The sequence below is a fragment of the Archocentrus centrarchus genome, chromosome 21, assembly GCF_007364275.1.
Source record: "Archocentrus centrarchus isolate MPI-CPG fArcCen1 chromosome 21, fArcCen1, whole genome shotgun sequence".
Taxonomy (NCBI): domain Eukaryota; kingdom Metazoa; phylum Chordata; class Actinopteri; order Cichliformes; family Cichlidae; genus Archocentrus; species Archocentrus centrarchus.
In genome coordinates, this window is record NC_044366.1 from 25,889,846 (window position 1) to 25,910,824 (window position 20,979).

Genomic DNA, 20,979 nt, shown 5'->3' on the forward strand with positions numbered 1-20,979 from the left:
GGTTCTAAACACTTTGTTTTCAACTGTTTTGGGTTTTTTTTTCTACTCTTGGCTCTGGATGATGTCTAAAAGAAAGGAAATCTTTACTATGGTCATCTCAGGCACACAGCTCACCCGCCTGCTGCCCAGACTTTCTGTTTATGAGGGGCAGCCAATCAGAAGATAATTGACTTAAGGGGAGGAGGAAGTGAGCTAGTAGAGCTATTGGACAATGAATGAAATAAGCAGCTGAAGCAAGGACCAGTATCAGATAAATAATTGTTTTAAACTAACTGAAACATAGAAATATTCTCAAAGTCTAAGAATAAAAATATCAAACTGGAACTGAGCATAATAGGTCTGCTTAAAATGAACACGAGCATGTGTGTCTTGTCAAGTCTAGATAGACTTGAATAAAATATAAACATAGCCTATAAAGTTTTTTAAATATAACTCTATAAATCTGCTCTTTAAACTTAATGTTTTTACAAATCCAAATATGTTTTAACTTACTACAATGTTTTAGATGAATGGTTTGTTGTTTTTGTTTTGTTGTAATGGATGTCTTTCCTTGCAGGACTGGATGTGAAGTGTGAGGCATGTCAGAGGTTTTTCCGAGATGGTCTGACCATTTCCTTCACAAAAATCCTCACAGACGAGGCAGTCAGTGGTTGGAAGTTTGAGATTCATGTGAGTTTTTGGTTTTGGTTTGCTGTTTAAAGATGAGTGTATGTTTAAATAATGACAATAATCAAACTGTATAGTACTTTTAAAAACATTAGTTCATTCTTTGACATCTTTGTCTTCATCTCATTAGATATATCCATTGTTCAGAACTGGGGTTTGTCTGTAAAGTGAGTTGCTGTGTAGGAAAAAGGCAATTCCAGCAGTGATCAATGATCTTTTATTTCAAGGTGGTGAAAGTAGCTGCTGTTGGGGTAACTGATCTGTGGAACCTTTTTGATATAAACCAGTGAGACAGATGAGGACTTTGCCCTGATTTTCTTTTTTTTTTTTTTTTAAGTAATCTTTTTCAGTGCGTTATACATCATTGTACTTGTCATCTGTAACTGCTTTTAAAATTGTACACTTGAGAAGATGAAGCAACCAGAGACTTGTAAACTCTAAAAGCTTGCTGGGAATGCTGTGATGAGTCACTCCTGTATTGATTGCTCATATCTGGTTTCTACAGACATGTGAACTAGCCAGGAACCGTGCAGAAAAGCCTAGTTGTTGGAATTTGACCAATGGCATAACTAGCAGGCGTGCTCTCTTTGTTTGCATGGCAGTGTAATTTTTTGTTGACTATGTGAAATCATGATTAAAGGCAGTTAACAAAATGTGGGTGTAATGAGTGAAATATGAGATTTTTCTCTAGTTTAGGAGTAAAGTCTGTTGGACTCCAGGTTAGAAGTCACGAATAGTAAACTGTTATATTTTTAGGAACATTATTATAAAGGGTGCAGTTATAAGATAAATTTGCAAAAACTGAACTAGTAATGAGCATGAATGAAAACATTAATCCAAACTGATTAAATGTAGTTTAATCTCATGTGTGTATGGCTTATCATGGCATTGCATTAGGTTTGGCCACTTTTTTTTCCCCCTCGTCTTCTTTTTTTGTGATAAATATTCAACATAAAATGCTTTTATTTTGGGATTTTAAGAGCTGAGCTCCCTGCCTATTTTCTGTGCTAACATGATCTTCCAACTTGCTGCCATTATTTTAGGTTGGCATTGACTCGATATAGTTTAATTTGACTGGTAAAGAAATTGTTATCGTCACTAAACCAGAAGTTATTCTTGGCAGTCTTGAGGCTGGGCATTTACCAGTTCATCTTGCCTTTCTTTCTTTTAAATCCTGGTTTTGTTTTGCAGAGGTGTATCATTAACAACACACACCGGTTGGTGGAGCTGTGTGTGGCCAAGCTCTCTCAGGACTGGTTTCCTCTACTGGAGCTGCTGGCGATGGCCACCAACCCTCATTGCAAGTTCCACATCTACAATGGCACACGGCCCTCTGAGACTGTCCCTGCTGGAGCACAGCTGGCTGACGATGAACTCTACGCCCGACCACCAGACCCACGATCTCCCAAGGTGACTCACTATAACTGCTGACCAAAAAAAACCCCTGTAAAGTAACTAGTTTATAATCTGATTCTTTCTCCTTATTAAGTGACCCACTTCTTAAAACCAACCTTTTGAGTTTTTGTCTATATTTCATTTATAAACTGGATTGTGCTAATTTTCTTTTACATATGCCTTTGTATTATACAACAAATGCTTAGGCTTCTAGAAAATTGTAAAGATATGTCATGCAGAAGATGAGCTGTTGTTTTTTTTTTTTTTCTTTCTCCTCCTGAGGAGAGTTGGCCTGTCTCTGTTCCTCAAGACAAACTCTATTGAGTGACATTTTAGCCTCACCCTAAGGGCCCTTTTGAAATGAAGAATCCCCCTCAGGAGTTGCCTGATAAAGAATAACACGGACCTCACAGTCCATAAGACACTTAATGTTTATGTCAGAAAGCAGATTGTATAAAAGAGAAGGTGGATACACTAGAGAATAGGAGTTGTACAGTGAAAGAGTGATGAATGCAGTGTGGGCACAGGGTCAGTAGAAGCCAGCACTGCAGCACTGCTTGCCTGTCTGCCTGTCTGTTGGCAGGAGGCCCAGGACTACTTAGGTATCTACTGTGCAACTGTTAAGTCATATATTTTTTTTTTTTTGCTGCTGTCTTATTTTGTTTTTTGTTTTTTAAAAAAGGGGTTGAAATAAAATCAGTCATTACTAAATATTTAACAGCAGTGTCACATTTAAAGTTATTTATTGGCTGAAGGAAGAGCAGTTACATAAAAAAAAAAACAAACATGAATTGTTTGAAGTTTGTTTGCCTTAGCGGTGTGCCTCTTTAACAAACCATATCAATTGAGAATAAATGTGAAAACAAAGGAATAGACACTTTTTTAAAAGCTTGTCAGTGGGAATTTAGTTGGAAAAAGTAGCTAATTCTCTCAAAGAAAATGATGCTGATTGTAGTTTCAACTCAACAAGTCTCTGAATGGAAACTGATGATGATTCAACCCATGTAACCAACTGGACCTCTCACTAAAGGTCACTTATACAGTGTGCTTTTCTTTCCTGTTCACAGGGCTGGTTGGTGGACTTAATAAACAAATTTGGCACGTTAAACGGGTTTCAAATTTTGCACGATCGCTTCATGAGCGGCCAAGCGCTGAACGTCCAGATCATCGCTGCACTTATCAAGTAAGTGCTGACGCAGCACCAGGTTTTACACCGTGCTGCAGGGTGAGTTTGGCACAACTGTCTCATTTGTGGAGCTGAATTTGTGTTTTCTGTTTTGCAGGCCTTTTGGCCAGTGTTACGAGTTCCTCACGTTGCACACAGTAAAGAAGTACTTCCTTCCTGTCATCGAGATGGTTCCCCAGTTTCTAGAGAATCTCACAGATGAGGAGCTAAAGAAAGAGGCCAAGAATGAAGCCAAAAATGACGCACTGTCCATGATAATCAAGTCTCTGAAGAATCTGGCATCTCGTGTACCAGGGCAGGAGGAGACTGTGAAGAATTTAGAGATTTTTAGGTTAAAAATGATTCTTAGGTAAGCATCAAACTCAATCTTTTCTGATGAAAACTTTGTTCAACTTTGAGATTGATCGAGATTTAACCATTTGTTTGTTTTTTATCACCAGGTTATTGCAAATTTCTTCTTTTAATGGCAAAATGAATGCACTAAATGAAGTTAACAAGGTGATTTCCAGTGTGTCCTACTACACTCATCGGCATAACCCCGAGGAGGAGGAGTGGCTGACTGCAGAACGTATGGCGGTAAGCTCTAACATTTGTACTTTTCATCAAATATTTTCATGTCTGTAAAATTCATTTCTCCTTTATACATCTCCTCGTGGTGCTTCAGGAATGGATCCAGCAGAACCACATCCTGTCCATTGTGCTGAGGGACAGTTTGCATCAGCCACAGTATGTAGAGAAACTGGAGAAGATCCTTCGCTTCGTTATCAAAGAGAAAGCGCTTACCATGCAGGATCTGGACAACATCTGGGCTGCACAGGTACTGTGCACTAAACAGATTTTTTAGCCAAACAACCCTTTTTTTTTTTTTTCCTTCTTTAAATTAGTACAAGCAAATTAAAGTTATATCCTTACTTTTTGTAAGGAGTTATAATTGAAAATTGGTTAACTCCTTCAACACATGCTTGCCTTCATGCACCTATGAACTTGAGTGACATCCCATTCTTAATCCATAGGGTTTAATATGATGTCGGCCCACCCTTTGCAGCTGTAACAGACTTTGCTGCAACAAAGGCAACTCCTTTCTCTTGGACACACGGCCAGTTGTCAGTGTGTAGCAGCCCACAAGCGCTCCTGAGCTCTATGGTTGTGCTTTGCTCTGCATGGCAGCAGACTGACATTGCACAGCACAAGCCATTAAAAATGATGGCTTTCAGAGTGCAGTGTGAAAGCACCTTTAAGTGTGTGGTTTTGTTGTTTGTTTACTAGAGAGACATATTCTACTGGTGGTTTCTGAGAATCCGTAAGGTTATAATTGTTTTGGACAAGCACAAGGGTGCCTGTTTTTTTTTTTTTTTTTTTTTTTTTTTTTTTTTTTTTTTGGACTGTTGTTTGCAATTTTAAGTTTTCACACCTATAGTCAGCCAAGAATATATACATCATCTTTACAATCTTTACTGCATACATGGGGAATGTTACAGACTATGTATAAACTGGATGTTGAATTGTAGTTTTAAGACAGGAGACTTGAGGACGATTCCGGAGCAGTCTTGACATTGAATGAAGTTTATAAAGTAAATTTGTCATTGTACTAAAATGGTTGGACACAATTGCTTACAGTTAAGAAGTATTAAACTTTTTCATAAGTTATAAAGTGTGGTGCTCTATGGTAGACATTGTTGTAGTTTTTTTTTTTTCTTTCAGCATGACAATAAAGGGTATCAGTAAAGGGACAGACATCCTTTATTCTGAACAAAAAAAAAAATTCTGGTTTAATCTTTAATTTTAAGTCTCCCAAGTCTTCCATCAAGCAAAATACCTATGTATTTGTAAGATTGTTTAGAGTAATTTGTCTGTGGTTTTGGAGGGCTAGTTAGAAAGTATCAAAAGAAAGGTGGGGTGGGGTGGAGCCTGAGAGATATAGATTACTGTCATCACCAAGAAATGGACATGGTTTGGAAAATAAATAGCTCTGCACCAAGTATGAGACCCATGTGGATATGGATTTCAGCATATTTCATGTAATTCCAACATGCTAGTAGAAGGAAACTGACTATATTATCCAATTCCCATTAACAGGAGTGTGCGTGATGAGTGTTGTAGACGTCTATGATGTTGCACATTATGGTGCAACCAGACCCCCCCCCCCCCCCCCCCCCAAAATATAAACAAGTAGCAAATGAAGACACCATTTCTGTAATTCCTTTCATCATGTGATTGTTATAATAGCCAGAGTAAACCCTTCATCGCAGGGTTTCTGGTCAGAATATTAATAATGTGACCGTTGAACTGTTCTATGTACCCCTCTACAGGCCGGTAAACACGAGGCCATCGTCAAAAATGTCCACGACCTGTTGGCTAAGCTGGCGTGGGACTTCTCGCCAGAGCAGCTTGATCACCTTTTCGACTGTTTTAAGGTGACTAAGAGTTATTCTCAGTTACAGGCAGTGAAAGATTTTTATCCACAGCATATATTTTTCATTCATCGCACTGCAATTTAATTGTTACATCTATACTACTTTAACTCAGCATTTGTATTTTTTTTCCCCTTCTAAAGGCAAGCTGGACCAATGCCAGCAAGAAGCAGCGTGAAAAACTGCTGGAACTTATTCGCCGCTTGGCTGAGGATGATAAGGATGGGGTAATGGCCCACAAGGTCCTCAACTTGCTGTGGAACCTGGCACACAGCGATGATGTGCCTGTAGACATCATGGACCAGGCTCTCAGTGCTCACATCAAGATATTGGATTATAGTTGCTCACAGGTACATGCTTGGGATTGTCTTTGAAGGCGAAAGACATAAAAGTAATAGGCTGGCCTTATTTAACCCCACATACTAATGATGTTTAATTTTCACTTGCAGGATAGAGACACGCAGAAGATTCAATGGATTGATCGCTTCATAGAGGAGCTACGAACCAATGACAAATGGGTGATCCCTGCCCTGAAGCAAATCAGAGAAATCTGTAGCCTCTTTGGAGAAGCTCCTCAAAACCTTAGGTAAGATCACTGTGGAAATCAGTTTTACATAAATGTACATACAGCGCAGTTCTAATGTTGGCAAGTATTAGTAGTTTGTTACTGTATTATTTATAGTACTTTTAATGCTTTATTATGAATTATTAATATTCATTTTGCGCAGAATGCCTGAACACTCATAAAAAACATAATTTCAGTGTTTAAGCTGAGATTATTGGCATTTTATCACAATGGCTGAGGCATGTCAATCTTGTGTTCCAGAAAATAAATGGCATTGCAGTTTAAAATGACACCGCTGCCACATAACATTTGAGTTTTTGTCTGCAACTCATTTCAGTGCACTAATTATCCATCAGCACTAACCAACAAAGCTGGACATCATTTTTTTTTTTTCCTCTCCTTGTTCTACATCTCTCAGTAAATCAATCAAGCAGCATGGGTTGGTTGGAATCATTTTGTTTTGAATACACTCAAAGGAGCTGAAAAGCTGCACCTTCTGCTTGATTATGGACCAAAAGCTTTTACATATACTCAACCAAACAAGATCACATTGCCCCAGTCAAAATGCACACTCCTGAGTACATGACACGCTAGTTCTGTCCAGTGTAGTAGCTGTGCTATGCACAGTAAATATTAGTATTTATTTATGCTAATCTGAGAGACTTTACAGCACACAAATTTACCTTCTGTAATAGAATTCAGCCATTATCAGTTTTATTATTTACACTTGAATTTTTTGTACCGTTTAAGTCAAGCGTACTTCAAAGCTTATTCTGAGTGTGAATCAGGTGATTATGCGTTTCTGGTTTGTTTTTGGTTTTTTGTTGTTTTTTCTGGAGCTTTAGCGGTCCAGAAACCCAGGGTTTTAGGGCCCCACAATAGCATTGATTTTAAAGTTACTGTGGTAAATTCCTTTCAAATTGATTGTACAATAGTAATCATAATTGTTTAGACTTGGAGTAGTGTTTTTAAATAGTAACTGTAGAAAATATGTAGCACACATGCCTGTTGTTTTTCAGAAAGAAAATGCCAATTTACATACAAACGAACTTAGTGGGGTAAGTTGAGTGCTAATTCCAGGGTTCTTCCTATTTCTGTGTTACGTCAAGTCTAACTTCCTCTTTGACATTTTTATAATGTATACAAAATGCAAAATCCCTGCCGTGAATCCGCTTAAGCAATTCCTTCATGGGTTTCATCTCAAATGACTTGTTGCTTATTCAAGTTTGTGCATGTGTTGGTCAGACAAGATTACAACAGCTCTAAATTGTATTGGTCTTTATCGTTAATGTTTTGTTGTTTGAAACCTTTGTGACCCAAGGGAAAGTGTTTGCTTAGCTGTCACATTGTTTATAGGAGCAATTGCCCTTAGGGGGGGAAAAAATGAGGCCTACAGGGAATTATAAAGACCAGGAGGACTCAAAGTTGCATCAGTTTTATGTAACGTACTGTATCGTGTGATTCTATAACAATAAAATCACCTCTAATCAGTTTGACTGTTGCATAATTTTGGTTTAGCAGGGGGTTTTTTTTGTTTGTTTGTTTGCTTTTGAAGTCACATGAGGCTACAGCTTCTGACGGTTTGGATTTGACAGTTCTTTGGAGGTCTGTGACCCGGTTACATATGTAACTAGCATTATGTTTTCAAACTGCCAACATTCTGGGAGTATATCAGACAGAGGGTGAAAGGATGTGCTGCGGCAATGTACAATATAAAAACCTGATTATATCGTTTTTCCAGATGCCAGATAATAAAAAGGCGTTCCTGATGAGGAAATTGGAAATGTTTCGGTTAACAAAGAGGGCTCTAAAGCACTTATTTTTAAAATATGTTTGTAGAGCTGTTTGTTTTAACCCTATAACTAGTATATAATACTGATAGCGGTGTTTTTAAATGTTTGCCAGAGATGATCACAGTTCACTCTATTTTGATGTAGGATTTATGTGTAATCTATATAATAATGATTATAAATAACAGGAAATGCACAGATTTGTGTCAAGTAATGCAACGCAATGCCATGTTATGCATAGAATGACCATTCTGAGGCAGGGAAACCCCTTTTCAGGTAATCTGATTTTTTTTTTTTTTTTTTTTTTTTTAATTAAATCTTGTTTAAACTCAGAAGCCAGAATCTGGCAGTCCGGTTAATTAACAATAATACAGTTGGGGTGTGGTTGACGTTTTAAAGCCAATCCCTAAATGGAATGAAGTGTATAAACGGTGAAGAGCAGCAATCACTGGATAAACTCTAGTGTGTTTAATTTCTCTACAGACTCTTGGTGGGAGCCATGGTGCATACACAGAGTACCCATTTAATCTAGTCAGTTGCACAACTAAATGAAAGGTCCTTTGAGATGGAGCCCCACTCTTCCTGATGCCTTTCAGCTCAAATCATTCAATGCAAAGTATCAGGGGTATTTCATGCCTTGGATCCATTCAGATTTGTAATTGGTTTTTATCACTGTACTACTTTTCTTCTTGTCTTATAATGTTGCCACCCCTAATAAGTAAAATCAAATCATAATGTGACTACATTTAAAAAAAAAAACAAAAAACCTTATTGTTCTAAGTATGCTGCGGATTCCCACAGTGCTCTTAATACTCAAAACTGCGGGTTTGCAAGCTTATTTACTTTCCGACCAAAAACACTGTTGTGGACATAAGGCATGAAATGGCCTTTATTGACTTCTTCTGCTGGTTATTCTATGCATACACACACATACACAGATGCAACAAAAGCTGCTTTATTTATGTCCCTAATACAAACATGAGAAATCAGTAATGCTATGTTTTCTCAATCAGTTGTATCACTCAAAGTATGTAAATTACATTTCAGTCTGGTCATCTGTCTTTCTTACCTTTTCACTCACTGTTTTTAAACCCCCTGTATCCACCAATCCTCCTGTTCTCTCTTCAGTCAAACTCAGAGAAGTCCTCATGTGTTTTACCGCCATGACCTGATCAACCAGCTGCAGCATAACCACGCTCTTGTCACGCTTGTGGCTGAGAACCTTTCAGCCTACATGGAGACCATGAGGCAATTGTCCAAAGGTACTTTGCCCAGACCAGAAATGGTCCTCTGTGTTAGACTGAAAGTTCATTAATTTTTTAATTTTTTTTCTTTTAGTTGCAGTAGTTGAAATATGTGCCATCTGCAGTCTGACTCATAATATGTGTGTCTTTTCAGAGGAACAAGCAGAGTTTGACCCCCAGACAGTTAGACCAGGAAGCCGCTACAGCCATGTCCAGGAAGTCCAGGAAAGGCTCAACTTCCTGAGGTACGTCACATTGGGCATTTCATAGTTAAATATGTAAAATGAGAGAGAAGTACCCCTAAAATTAGGATGTTGTATAAATGAAAACAGAATGCACTCAGTGAAACATTGCGCATCTAAATAGTTTAATTTGTGACATTAATGGGTTTAAAAACAGCATCCTAGAGTAGCTAAGTCTTTGAGAATTAAGTTCAGGCTGGTGCTTCACCATGCTGTGTGAGACTGTTAGCAAACAGTTTAAAAGGTCAAAAATAACTGTTCTTAACATAAAATAACATTCATCATCAGGGATCTAGCAAGACAAAACTCACAGCCCAGTGGTATCAGAGGATCTTTTTTTGTGTGTTTGTTTTTAGGAAGGATGAAGTGTTACCCAGTAACTTATTCCCCACTGGCAATTATGATACAAGTCTGGGTATACTGTTGCCAACTTCACTCTAACCTTCTGGTCACCAGTGTCCACTTTTGAGTTTGATTATTATTTTTTTCCCCATTCCCTCAGGTTTCTGCTAAAGGATGGCCAGCTGTGGCTGTGTGCCCCTCAGGCTAAGCAGATCTGGAAGTGTCTGGCTGAGAACGCAGTGTTCCTCTGTGACCGGGAAGCCTGCTTTAAATGGTATGGTTTGATTTCTCCTTGGCTTTGGTATAATTACTTCCTTACATCTGATAATCACCAAGTACATTTTCTGAATGCTGTTTCTTTCCTATCACCCAATAGGTACTCCAAACTGATGGGTGATGAGCCAGACCTGGACCCAGACATCAATAAGGACTTCTTTGAGAACAATGTTTTGCAGTTAGATCCCTCTCTGCTGACAGAGAATGGGATGAAGTGCTTTGAGAGGTTCTTCAAGGCTGTCAACTGCAGGGAGGGGAAACTAGTAGCGAAGCGCAGGGCCTACATGATGGATGACCTGGAATTAATAGGCTTGGACTATCTCTGGAGGGTGAGGGGAGAAGTCGCAACGGGCACACATGAACATTTTTTTGTTTTCTTTACATTTTTTTTTTCTTTTCTTTATGCCATGCATTTTGATTTGGCAGGAAAAAAATGAATACATTTAAGACTGTAAATTGTGTTCTGTTTTGTCACTTAAAACCACTCAAAGCCCCAGAGCTGAGATGTCTGATTTTTGAAAGTTTCTGTTTAGGCAATTTTGCAAAAAATTGCTGTCCATGCTCTGCAGCTTTTCACCTTCACACAACTAGCTGATTAGTACAGAGAAATGGTTGTCACTGTTTTCACAAAAATTGTAATGTCGTGCTTCAGATATTCACATACGCCTTTCAAGATCATTTGTTCATTCCACTAGTAATGTTCTCAGTGATAAGGCTGCTGTGTACTTAACTTGAGACATCCAGATACATGAGTGTATGGAAGACTGCCCTGCAACTCTGACTTTGATACAGTGGGCGTCCTGAAATATTGACTTATTTCTCTTTCTCCCAGGTGGTAATTCAAGGAAGTGATGACATTGCTAACCGAGCCATAGACCTGCTGAAAGAGATCTACACCAATCTCGGACCAAAACTACAAGTTAATCAGGTATTCCGACTGAGCTCAATTAAACGATTAATCTGCTGCTCTTTATGTGTTTATCAAATTGTTAGTGCACATGTATCAGCTTACAGGTTTACTGTAGATTAGATGTATTGCTGAGATTCTTGGCTTGTTTCCTCTCCCATCAGGTTGAAATTCATGAAGACTTCATCCAATCATGTTTTGACCGCCTGAAGGCATCCTATGACACCCTTTGTGTTTTGGATGGGGACAAAGACAGCATTAACTGTGCCCGTCAGGAGGCCATCCGCATGGTGCGAGTTCTCACTGTGCTAAAGGAGTACATCAATGAGTGTGACAGTGACTACCATGAGGAGAGGACTATATTGCCCATGTCAAGGTACAGTCGCAATTACATTGTTGTTATAAGCACTTGTATCTCATTTGTCGAATGTCATCTGGCTGACGCTTTCGCATGAAAACAAGACTACAACACAAAAATCTTTTGCCATACTTCTTTATGAGATCATTTCATTGTTTTAAATCTCTTTACTCCTTTTCTCTTGCAGAGCTTTCCGTGGGAAGCACATCACATTGATTGTACGTTTCCCCAACCAAGGTCGTCAGGTGGATGATTTGGACATCTGGTCACACACCAATGACACAATTGGCTCAGTTCGGCGTGGCATTCTCAATAGGATAAAAGCTAATGCTGCCCATACCAAGATTGAGCTCTTTATTGGTGGAGAGGTTGTTGATCCAGCTGACGACAGGAAGCTGATTGGACAGCTCAATTTGAAGGACAAAACGGTGAGAAAGTGCTGTTCTCTTAGACTGATGAAAGAAATATTTTGCTGAAGCTGCTGTGCTGATTAGTTTTTTTTTTTTAACATGCTCCTATTAAGTTTATTTTTGCTCTTTGTTAATAATGTTTTATATTGATGTAATCCTGCCTATGCCAGTATTAACACTTTAAAATCAAAATGTATCTGTGCACTTACAATGGTAACTGTTTTTATATAGCTTATCACAGCCAAGCTGACCCAGGTGAGTGCCAACATGCCCTCGAGTCCAGACAGCTCATCTGACTCATCCACTGGTTCTCCTGGTAACCACGGCAACCACTACAGTGATGGGCCCAACCCAGAGGTGGAGAGCTGTCTTCCGGGTGTGGTGAGTAAACGGATTCTGTATAAGCTGCACATGCAGAACTGTTTCCATGTTTCTCCTGTATACATGTGCAGCACTAAGCAAGTGCTGATTAATAATTACTCACTTACAAATACTTATATATAGCATTACTTAATGTTTGAAGTCAGAATTACAATGTGAAAATGTCATTTAGCCCTAATGATGGCAGTGCTTTGTCTTGTATCCCTTCTACATATAATGTAGTAATGCAAGTCTGTGCTGATCAGTATGTAAACAGAAGCGCTATAACACCTTCTGCTCTGTTTTAGATTATGTCGCTGCATCTGCGCTACATTTCCTTCCTGTGGCAGGTGGCTGACCTGGGGTGCAACCTCAACATGCCCCTGCTTAGAGATGGAGCTCGAGATCTTATGAAACTCATGCCCCCAGGTATTCCATGCACCTGTGCTTACAATTTCCTTGTTGCTTGATGATATCATATCCCTGCGCTAATGCACACAGACAGTGTTATCTCATGGTCATGTTTGTGCTGTTTCCGTGTCCTTAGATAACACTACAGTGGAGAATCTGAGAGCTGTGTGTCTGGACCATGCCAAGCTTGGCGAAAACAGCCTGAGTCCTTCACTGGACTCGCGTTTCTTTGGCCCCTCACCCTCACAAGTGCTCTACCTCATTGAGGTGAGTGTCATTGTGGCCTTGCTTCACTTCCTGTTGGACTTTGTGTTCCCTTTGAAGTACATACCCCTCATTCTCAGATTTATGTAAATGATATCCCACTGCACATTGACCAGCAGTGTTACAACTCCATTAGCACCTATAATGTAATAGGATATACATATATGTATTTAACATTTAAACAGTTAACAGGATTTCTCAGGAATTTGCTTTGTAAGACATTTTATTGTTTTTTTCTCATGCTGATTGAAAACACTGTTTTTTTCTCCACTGATAAGGCATGCAGTTACTGCCAGTGGGGAGTTTATTATTTAGATTTATTTTTATTCTTGTCTGCATTCCAGGTTGTGTATGCTTTGCTGATGCCAGCCAGTGCTACTTTGGGCGAGGACGCCAGCGACTTCCAGTACAACTTCTTGAAAAGCGGTGGTCTGCCCTTAGTTTTAAGCATGCTCACTAGGAACAACTTCCTCCCATCAGCCGACATGGAGACGCGGCGTGGGGCTTACCTCAATGCGCTCAAGATCGCCAAGCTTCTCCTGACTGCAGTAGGATTTGGACATGTGAAGGCTGTAGCTGAGGCCTGCCAGCCTAATGCTGAAGGAAATATTCCTGTCTCTCCGGTTAGGTCACACGCGATGCACGCATAGACAAACCTGTATTACTGGTTCATCACTAGCACATATGCTAGTGGTGTATTCTTTACATGTCTGCTTCTTTTCTCACGTTCCTCTACAGATAAATCAGGCCACTCATGACCAGGCACTGGTCCTCCAGAATGCCCTGCAAAATATCCCCAACCCTGCCTCTGAATGCATGCTGCGAAATGTAGCCATTCGTCTTGCCCAGCAAATTTCTGATGAGGTAAATTTCAATGAGAAAAGTTAAGGGAATTGATTTTCTATTTATTTATTTATTTTTGCAGTAGAGTGTGAGATCATAGTATATTACACTTTCATTTGCAAGTTTTTTTTAAAATAATGGTTAAGTTATGGTTGCATTGGTTGTATGGATATTATATATTAAAGCAAACACTGGATGAGTAGACCTATTTGAGTTATAATGCCTGTAACAATAGATTTTCTGGAACTGTTTTTTTCACTAGAATTTCTTCCAGGCATCGAAGTACATCCCGGACATTTGTGTGATCCGAGCTATTCAGAAAATAGTGTGGGCATCAGGCTGTGGTACAGTGCAGCTTGTTTTCAGCTCCAATGAGGAAATCAGCAAAATCTATGAGAAGGTAAAAATAAATTTCTGAATGTTGAGGTTTTGTTGACTGTATTCCAACAGCACATTAAAATGGCTGCCATACAGGTGTTTCTATGAGGAAGGACAGCAAAAGCTTGATCAACAAGTCTAAATTTGTAAGAGATCACTGTAGTGACCTTTATCTGCCTTTCTTTTTGCAGACAAATGCAGCAAAGGAACCAGATGGAGAGGATGAGCAGGTGTGCTGTGAGGCCCTGGAGGTGATGACACTGTGTTTCGCCCTCATGCCCACGGCTCTGGACACACTCAGTAAAGAGAAGGCTTGGCAGACCTTCATCATAGATTTGCTGCTACACTGCCACAGCAAGTAAGTACACCAGTTTGCATTCCAGCCACCTTCTGGGGCATGAAATTCAAGATTTTGGGAAGGGGTGACATGATGCTGATTTAAAAATCTGTTTTCAACAGATCTGTGCGTCAAATGGCACAGGAGCAGTTCTTCCTTATGGCAACTAGGTGTTGTATGGGCCATCGACCCCTCCTCTTTTTTATCACCCTCCTCTTCACAGTACTAGGGGTTAGTGGCTATAAGTTTTGTAATTTAATCATAATTGAACCACAGTCCACATTACAGAATCCTAATTTAATATCATACATATCTGTGTCCAGAGTACAGCCAAAGAGCGCGCCAAGCATGCTGGGGACTACTTTACGTTGCTCAGACATCTACTGAACTATGCCTACAACAGCAACATCAACCTGCCAAATGCTGAGGTGCTGCTCAACAATGAGATCGACTGGCTGAAACGAATACGGGTAAAAACAGCCTTTTAATCACATGTTAATGGTTCGTTTTTGGTGTCCCAAAATATTTAAGCCATTATGCTGTAAGCTGCTTTTCAACTCATCATTTGGGGCAGAAGTGATGATGCACCGCATGTTTTCATTAACTAGGATGAGGTGAAGAGGACAGGAGAAACTGGTGTGGAGGAGACGATCCTGGAGGGCCATCTCGGGGTCACCAAAGAACTTCTTGCCTTCCAAACACCGGAGAAGAAGTATTACATCGGCTGTGAGAAGGGAGGAGCAAACCTCATTAGGGTGAGACAAATATTTACTAAAATAGTGAGAATATATCCATCCTGTAGTTTTTTGTGTTCTTTTTTTTCTTCTTGCACATAACATCACTTAAAATCCATTTCTCTCCTTTTTTTTTTTTTTTTTTTTGGATTAGGAGCTGATTGATGACTTCATCTTCCCAGCATCTAATGTTTATCTGCAGTACATGAAGACTGGCGAGTTCCCCACAGAGCAGGCCATCCCAGTGTGCAGCACTCCTGCTTCCATCAATGCTGGTTTTGAGCTTCTCGTGGCACTGGCTGTTGGCTGCGTCCGCAACTTGAAACAAATAGTCGACACTCTGACTGACATGTACTATTTAGGTACAGAGACATCACTTTGGCTTCAGAGACAAAGCCCCTAAGCAGCTTGTAAATTACAGTCTGCATGAGGGTGTCTTTATTTTCTTCTCCTTCCAGGTTGTGAGACACTGACAGAGTGGGAGTACTTGCCTCCAGTGGGGCCGCGGCCCAACAAAGGCTTTGTAGGTCTGAAGAACGCCGGGGCCACCTGTTACATGAACTCTGTCATTCAGCAGCTGTACATGATCCCTCCTATCCGCAATGGTATCCTTGCCATTGAGGGCACAGGCACGGATGTGGATGATGACATGTCAGGGGATGAGAAGCAGGAGAATGAGGTACAGTAAGAGTTTGTGTTGCAAGAAATGTATGTCCGATGAAGATTTTGTAGGTCATGTAGGTGGAGGTTGGAACTGAGGTTGGCATAATTACAGAACCAGTTCCAGATAACAAATTGCTTCGCACAGTTACTTCCCTCCTCACGTAGTTGTCACTGGGCTACTGTGTCTTGTTTCCCCAATAAAACAGCCACAGTTGAAAATAATGAACAGTTACAGATTTAAGGAGACAAGCAGAAGAGGATGGATGGATGGAGATCGTAATATCTCATGTGCATATTTTGTTTCCACAGAGTAACGTAGATCCTCGTGATGAGGTGTTCAGCTACCATCACCAGTTTGATGATAAACCTTCCAGTAAGTCAGAAGACAGGAAAGAATACAACATCGGTGTACTGCGTCACCTACAGGTCATCTTTGGCCACCTGGCTGCATCCAGACTGCAGTACTATGTCCCCAGGGGATTCTGGAAACAGTTCAGGTATTGCAAAGATTCAGTCATTTTGATCGGTTCAGCAGTTTGCTTGTTTACCTGTTAATGTCTAGCCGGCCTATTATACTCGGTGCTCTCGCCCACGCGAATGGCGCTATATGCCAAAAGGGATGTTACATCTGCTGGCACACAAGCTGTGCTTTGGTGGTGTTTCAGGCGATTGTGCAATTTTTTTCTTACGTTGTCTGGGTGCCGCAGTGGCTCGGTTGAAGACACAAGTGTATGATTGTGTCAGTTTTCAAAGCCATGTCAATGACATGTTGGTACAGAAGCTCAGCAACTCCCAGAATATACAGCAGGAGATGTTGCAACAGCCTGAAAAAGAAAAAAAACTTTCTGGAGAAAACTTTGGAAATGAAAAAAGAAACTTGTCAATTTCTTTGCTCTCAGTTTCAGCTTCTTTAGGTAGTGACACCTATCATTTAGGAGAATATTGCAGTGGGTACCTGCACACTCAGTGCTGGTATAAATGGTTGCAGAGCTTTGGTGAGTGATGCAACCAGTGCGTAATTGGGCCTCAGTTGTTTTGTGTCCATATCATCCTATTTTAGGTTATGGGGTGAGCCAGTTAACTTGAGGGAACAGCATGATGCACTGGAGTTTTTCAATTCTTTGGTGGACAGTTTAGACGAGGCTCTAAAGGCACTGGGCCACCCTGCCATGCTCAGTAAGGTGCTGGGAGGATCTTTTGCTGACCAGAAGATCTGCCAAGGATGCCCCCACAGGCAAGTACAGTTATTTCCCTGTGCTTGGTTATTGCATGTATGACTTGTAGTTTAAGAACCCAAATACTTAACCTACAATAATTGTGCTGTCAGATATGAGTGTGAGGAGTCGTTCACAACCCTCAACGTAGACATTAGAAACCACCAGAACCTGCTGGACTCCATGGAGCAATATGTAAAAGGAGATCTGCTGGAAGGGGCCAACGCCTACCACTGTGAGAAGTGTAATAAGAAGGTGAGAACTCAACATCCTTCTGGTTGCCAGCCAGTGTTAGAATGCGATGCTTGTAATTGCTCATGGGAAGTTCGCTCCAGCTTTGCCATCATTTTCACACTGAATTTTGTTGTGAAGAAACATTGTCCACTGTTTAACTTAAAGGCCTTAAAAGCCTTTTTTCCACGTCAGTTTGTATTCTTTCGTTTAAAGGAACCGTGGATAATCTGTGATGTTTGTTCTCCTTGTCAGGTGGACACAGTGAAGCGTCTGCTGATCAAGAAGCTGCCTCCTGTCCTGGCTATCCAGCTGAAGCGCTTCGATTACGACTGGGAGAGGGAGTGTGCCATCAAGTTTAATGACTATTTTGAGTTCCCCCGGGAGCTTGATATGGAGCCGTACACAGTAGCGGGTGTGGCCAAGCTAGAGGGCGATGATGTAAATCCAGAAAACCAGGTGATCCAACAGAACGAACCCTCTGAACCGACGCCACCAGGCAGCTCCAAGTACCGCCTGGTGGGAGTGCTGGTCCACTCAGGTCAGGCCAGTGGCGGACACTACTATTCCTACATAATCCAGAGGAACGGGGGTGACGGAGAGAAAAACCGCTGGTATAAATTTGATGATGGTGATGTGACTGAGTGCAAGATGGACGATGAGGAGGAGATGAAGAACCAGTGCTTTGGAGGGGAATACATGGGCGAGGTGTTTGATCATATGATGAAAAGGATGTCGTACCGGAGGCAGAAACGCTGGTGGAATGCCTACATCCTGTTCTACGAGCGTATGGACTCAATGGACAAGGACAGCGAGCTTGTCAAATACATCTCAGACTTGAATATCTCCTCCACTAAGCCGCATCAGGTCAAGATGCCTGGTGTTATCGAGTGCAGCGTCCGCAAGCAGAACGTCCAGTTCATGCACAACCGAATGCAATACAGCCTGGAATATTTCCAGTTCATTAAGAAACTTCTGACCTGTAACAGTGTCTATTTAAACCCTCCTCCAGGTATGCATCAATTTTGTGTGTGCAGTTAAATTCAGAGCTTATTCTTTCAATCAGAATTTTTGCTTCCTATTAACACAGAAGAAGTGAATGACTCTAGTTTAGGTACTTAGTCTTTGCACAGATATGCTCAGGCATAGTTTACAGTTAATGGAAACATCAACTGCAGCACATGTTTACAAAGCAAGCTGCTGGCACAGATATCATACTGGTAAATCATGGTTGCTGATACAAGCTAATGTAGCTGTTTGCTTATTTTATTAATTCAGGTAAGGTCCATTAATCTTGAAAACCTCTTAAGGGAGGGAGACCTGAACAAGATGGCACCAGATAAAACAATACCAGCAAGGATTAAATAAGCATAATAACCTGATAAGAAATGACAGTTCAACCATACAGCTCATGTTGACAGGTTGTATGAAAAATAGTGGCATGTATTTCATTCTAGATGCACAGAATCATGTTGTTCCTGCAGTTATGGCCGTACTCTCCCCCTGAAACCTACTTTGATCTTTTGATTAATTCCTCTTTGTATCTCTTCTGTGGCTTTCAAAGCTTTTCTCTTATAGCTGCTGCCATAATAATTTATATCTCTAATCTCTGCTTTACTAAAAAAAAAAGTTATATTTCAAAGCGATGCTAATAAACAAAATCCCCCATTGGGGTGGGGGGAATTTCATGTTTAGTAGTTTAGCATGGACTGCTGTATACTGCACTGCCTTTGTATTAGGCATTACAAAGCTCTAATGCATTATTAATTGAACCAGAGCACAATAATGTTTGACAGAAAAATACGCATTTGAAGGAAGTCATAGCCACAGAAACACTAACTGGATTATCATAAGAAAATATAGTGCATCAACTGTCTCCCTCTCTGTGTGGAGTTTGCATGTTCTCCCCGTGCCTGCGTGGGTTTCCTCCGGGTACTCCGGTTTCCTCCCACAGTCCAAAGACATGCACTTACTGGGGTTAGGTTAATTGGCCACTCTAAATTGCCCATAGGTGTGAATGTGAGTGTGAATGGTTGTCTGTCTCTCTGTGTTGGCCCTGTGACAGGCTGGCGACCTGTTCAGGGTGTACCCTGCCTTTCGCCCTATGACAGCTGGGATAGGCTCCAGCCCCCCACGACCCTGAACAGGATAGGCGGAAGAGAATGAGTGTGTGTGTGTGTGTGTGTGTGTGTGTGTGTCTATATATAAAAAAATATAATATAATAATGAGAGATGTGGGTTAGAGACTGTCCACTCACCCAACATACGGTTTCAGTTCTGTTAGTTTCACTTTGTATTTGAGCTTCCTCTGAGCCTTTAAGTCGCTGTCTCATTTTTTGAACCGAGAACTTCCCATCTGCTGTTGCACCGTGTGCATTTCATGTTTCCTCTGCCTTCAAACAAAGGAAAATCTCTCTGTGTCTACTATTTACAGACTTCAGTGAAGTTGCATATTTCAGTTCCTTTGTGTGCATCTTGGCCAGCTCTGTTGATGTCCAGTAGTTGCTTTAAGGAGAAGTGGTTGGGTGCAGGCATAGATGCATATTAAAGTACTGGAGAAGAATTACATGGAATATTTTCATTGTGTTTTGGTAATTGTTGCTCTCTTTCTTGTAGGACAAGACCACCTTCTGCCAGAGGCAGAGGAGATTGCTATGATAAGTGCTCAGCTGGCTGCTAGGTTTCTCTTCAGCACAGGTTTTCACACCAAGAAAGTAGTACGGGGTCCTGCCAGTGACTGGTAAGCCTTGCTGTCTTTCTTTTTTTCTCCCCCTGTGTTCCTGTCTTTGTCTACACACGTTTATCTTGCTCTTCCTTCTAGGTATGACGCCCTTTGCATCCTGTTGAGACACAGTAAGAATGTACGCTACTGGTTTGCACACAACGTTCTGTTTGCTTACCCTAACCGGTTCTCTGAGTACCTGCTTGAGTGCCCGAGTGCTGAGGTCCGTGGTGCATTTGCCAAGCTCATCGTCTTCATCGCTCACTTCTCCCTGCAAGACGGCCCCTGCCCCTCCCCGACCGCCTCGCCTGGACCCTCTGCTCAGGTTGGTGCCAGACTGCGGCTGGGCACTGGAAAAAGGACTCTAATTGTCTCTGTCTGGAAAATGCGTTTGTCTCACTGTGCTTTTGATGAACTCTGATGTGGTTTGACTGATATCATGCTTGTGTTTCAGGGCTGTGATAACCTCAGTCTAAGTGACCACTTATTGAGAGCTGTCCTCAACCTACTCAGACGAGAGGTTTCTGAACACGGCCGTCACCTGCAGCAGTACTTCAACCTCTTTGTCATGTACGCCAATCTGGGTAAGGAGCACACAAAGATCGTTCACGTCATGTACATCTGTTCCTCAATTCTACAAAGTTTATGTAAAGTGTAATTAAGTTATTTGGGACTTGCAATGCTTTTTCTTTCTTGTGACCCCTCATTACTTCTGCCACACACAGGCCTGGCTGAAAAGACCCAACTGCTGAAGCTGAATGTTCCTGCTACCTTCATGTTGGTCGCTCTGGATGAGGGACCTGGCCCTCCAATTAAGTACCAGTATGCTGAGCTGGGCAAGCTCTACACTGTTGTCTCTCAGCTGGTCCGCTGTTGTGACGTCTCCTCACGCATGCAGTCCTCCATCAATGGTGAGTTTGTTTTGTTTTTCTTTGGTTTTTGTGTTTTAGTCACACCAAGTTGTATCATCTCAGCTAAGGTGACCAAGTGATTATGTGCGAAATGGGTTAGTGAGAGCCCAATGAGGATT

At 41.0% G+C, this 20,979-nt stretch overlaps 1 protein-coding gene across 11 annotated transcripts in view; it reads left to right on the forward strand.

Annotated features, from left to right (window-relative positions):
- The window catches only part of usp9 (ubiquitin specific peptidase 9), a 37,675-nt gene that overhangs the window by 10,407 nt on the left and 6,289 nt on the right, over window positions 1–20,979 (forward strand). For 7 of the 11 annotated variants that reach the window (XM_030757562.1, XM_030757570.1, XM_030757568.1 and 4 more), the window contains exons 5-41: window positions 557–669; window positions 1,858–2,076; window positions 3,129–3,244; window positions 3,345–3,596; window positions 3,688–3,823; window positions 3,912–4,064; window positions 5,557–5,661; window positions 5,802–6,008; window positions 6,108–6,244; window positions 7,243–7,281; window positions 9,142–9,275; window positions 9,412–9,502; window positions 10,002–10,115; window positions 10,218–10,446; window positions 10,950–11,045; window positions 11,189–11,400; window positions 11,570–11,810; window positions 12,024–12,173; window positions 12,461–12,581; window positions 12,700–12,830; window positions 13,172–13,450; window positions 13,566–13,691; window positions 13,933–14,070; window positions 14,240–14,406; window positions 14,508–14,616; window positions 14,709–14,855; window positions 14,994–15,140; window positions 15,274–15,481; window positions 15,578–15,798; window positions 16,092–16,279; window positions 16,843–17,016; window positions 17,110–17,251; window positions 17,483–18,239; window positions 19,844–19,967; window positions 20,049–20,274; window positions 20,404–20,533; window positions 20,675–20,860. In XM_030757562.1, coding sequence (XP_030613422.1) covers window positions 557–669; window positions 1,858–2,076; window positions 3,129–3,244; window positions 3,345–3,596; window positions 3,688–3,823; window positions 3,912–4,064; window positions 5,557–5,661; window positions 5,802–6,008; window positions 6,108–6,244; window positions 7,243–7,281; window positions 9,142–9,275; window positions 9,412–9,502; window positions 10,002–10,115; window positions 10,218–10,446; window positions 10,950–11,045; window positions 11,189–11,400; window positions 11,570–11,810; window positions 12,024–12,173; window positions 12,461–12,581; window positions 12,700–12,830; window positions 13,172–13,450; window positions 13,566–13,691; window positions 13,933–14,070; window positions 14,240–14,406; window positions 14,508–14,616; window positions 14,709–14,855; window positions 14,994–15,140; window positions 15,274–15,481; window positions 15,578–15,798; window positions 16,092–16,279; window positions 16,843–17,016; window positions 17,110–17,251; window positions 17,483–18,239; window positions 19,844–19,967; window positions 20,049–20,274; window positions 20,404–20,533; window positions 20,675–20,860 — 6,465 coding nt within the window. The remainder of the gene's footprint in view (window positions 1–556; window positions 670–1,857; window positions 2,077–3,128; window positions 3,245–3,344; window positions 3,597–3,687; window positions 3,824–3,911; window positions 4,065–5,556; window positions 5,662–5,801; window positions 6,009–6,107; window positions 6,245–7,242; window positions 7,282–9,141; window positions 9,276–9,411; window positions 9,503–10,001; window positions 10,116–10,217; window positions 10,447–10,949; window positions 11,046–11,188; window positions 11,401–11,569; window positions 11,811–12,023; window positions 12,174–12,460; window positions 12,582–12,699; window positions 12,831–13,171; window positions 13,451–13,565; window positions 13,692–13,932; window positions 14,071–14,239; window positions 14,407–14,507; window positions 14,617–14,708; window positions 14,856–14,993; window positions 15,141–15,273; window positions 15,482–15,577; window positions 15,799–16,091; window positions 16,280–16,842; window positions 17,017–17,109; window positions 17,252–17,482; window positions 18,240–19,843; window positions 19,968–20,048; window positions 20,275–20,403; window positions 20,534–20,674; window positions 20,861–20,979) is intronic. The other 4 variants (XM_030757572.1, XM_030757573.1, XM_030757569.1 and 1 more) reach the window with 3 other exon arrangements.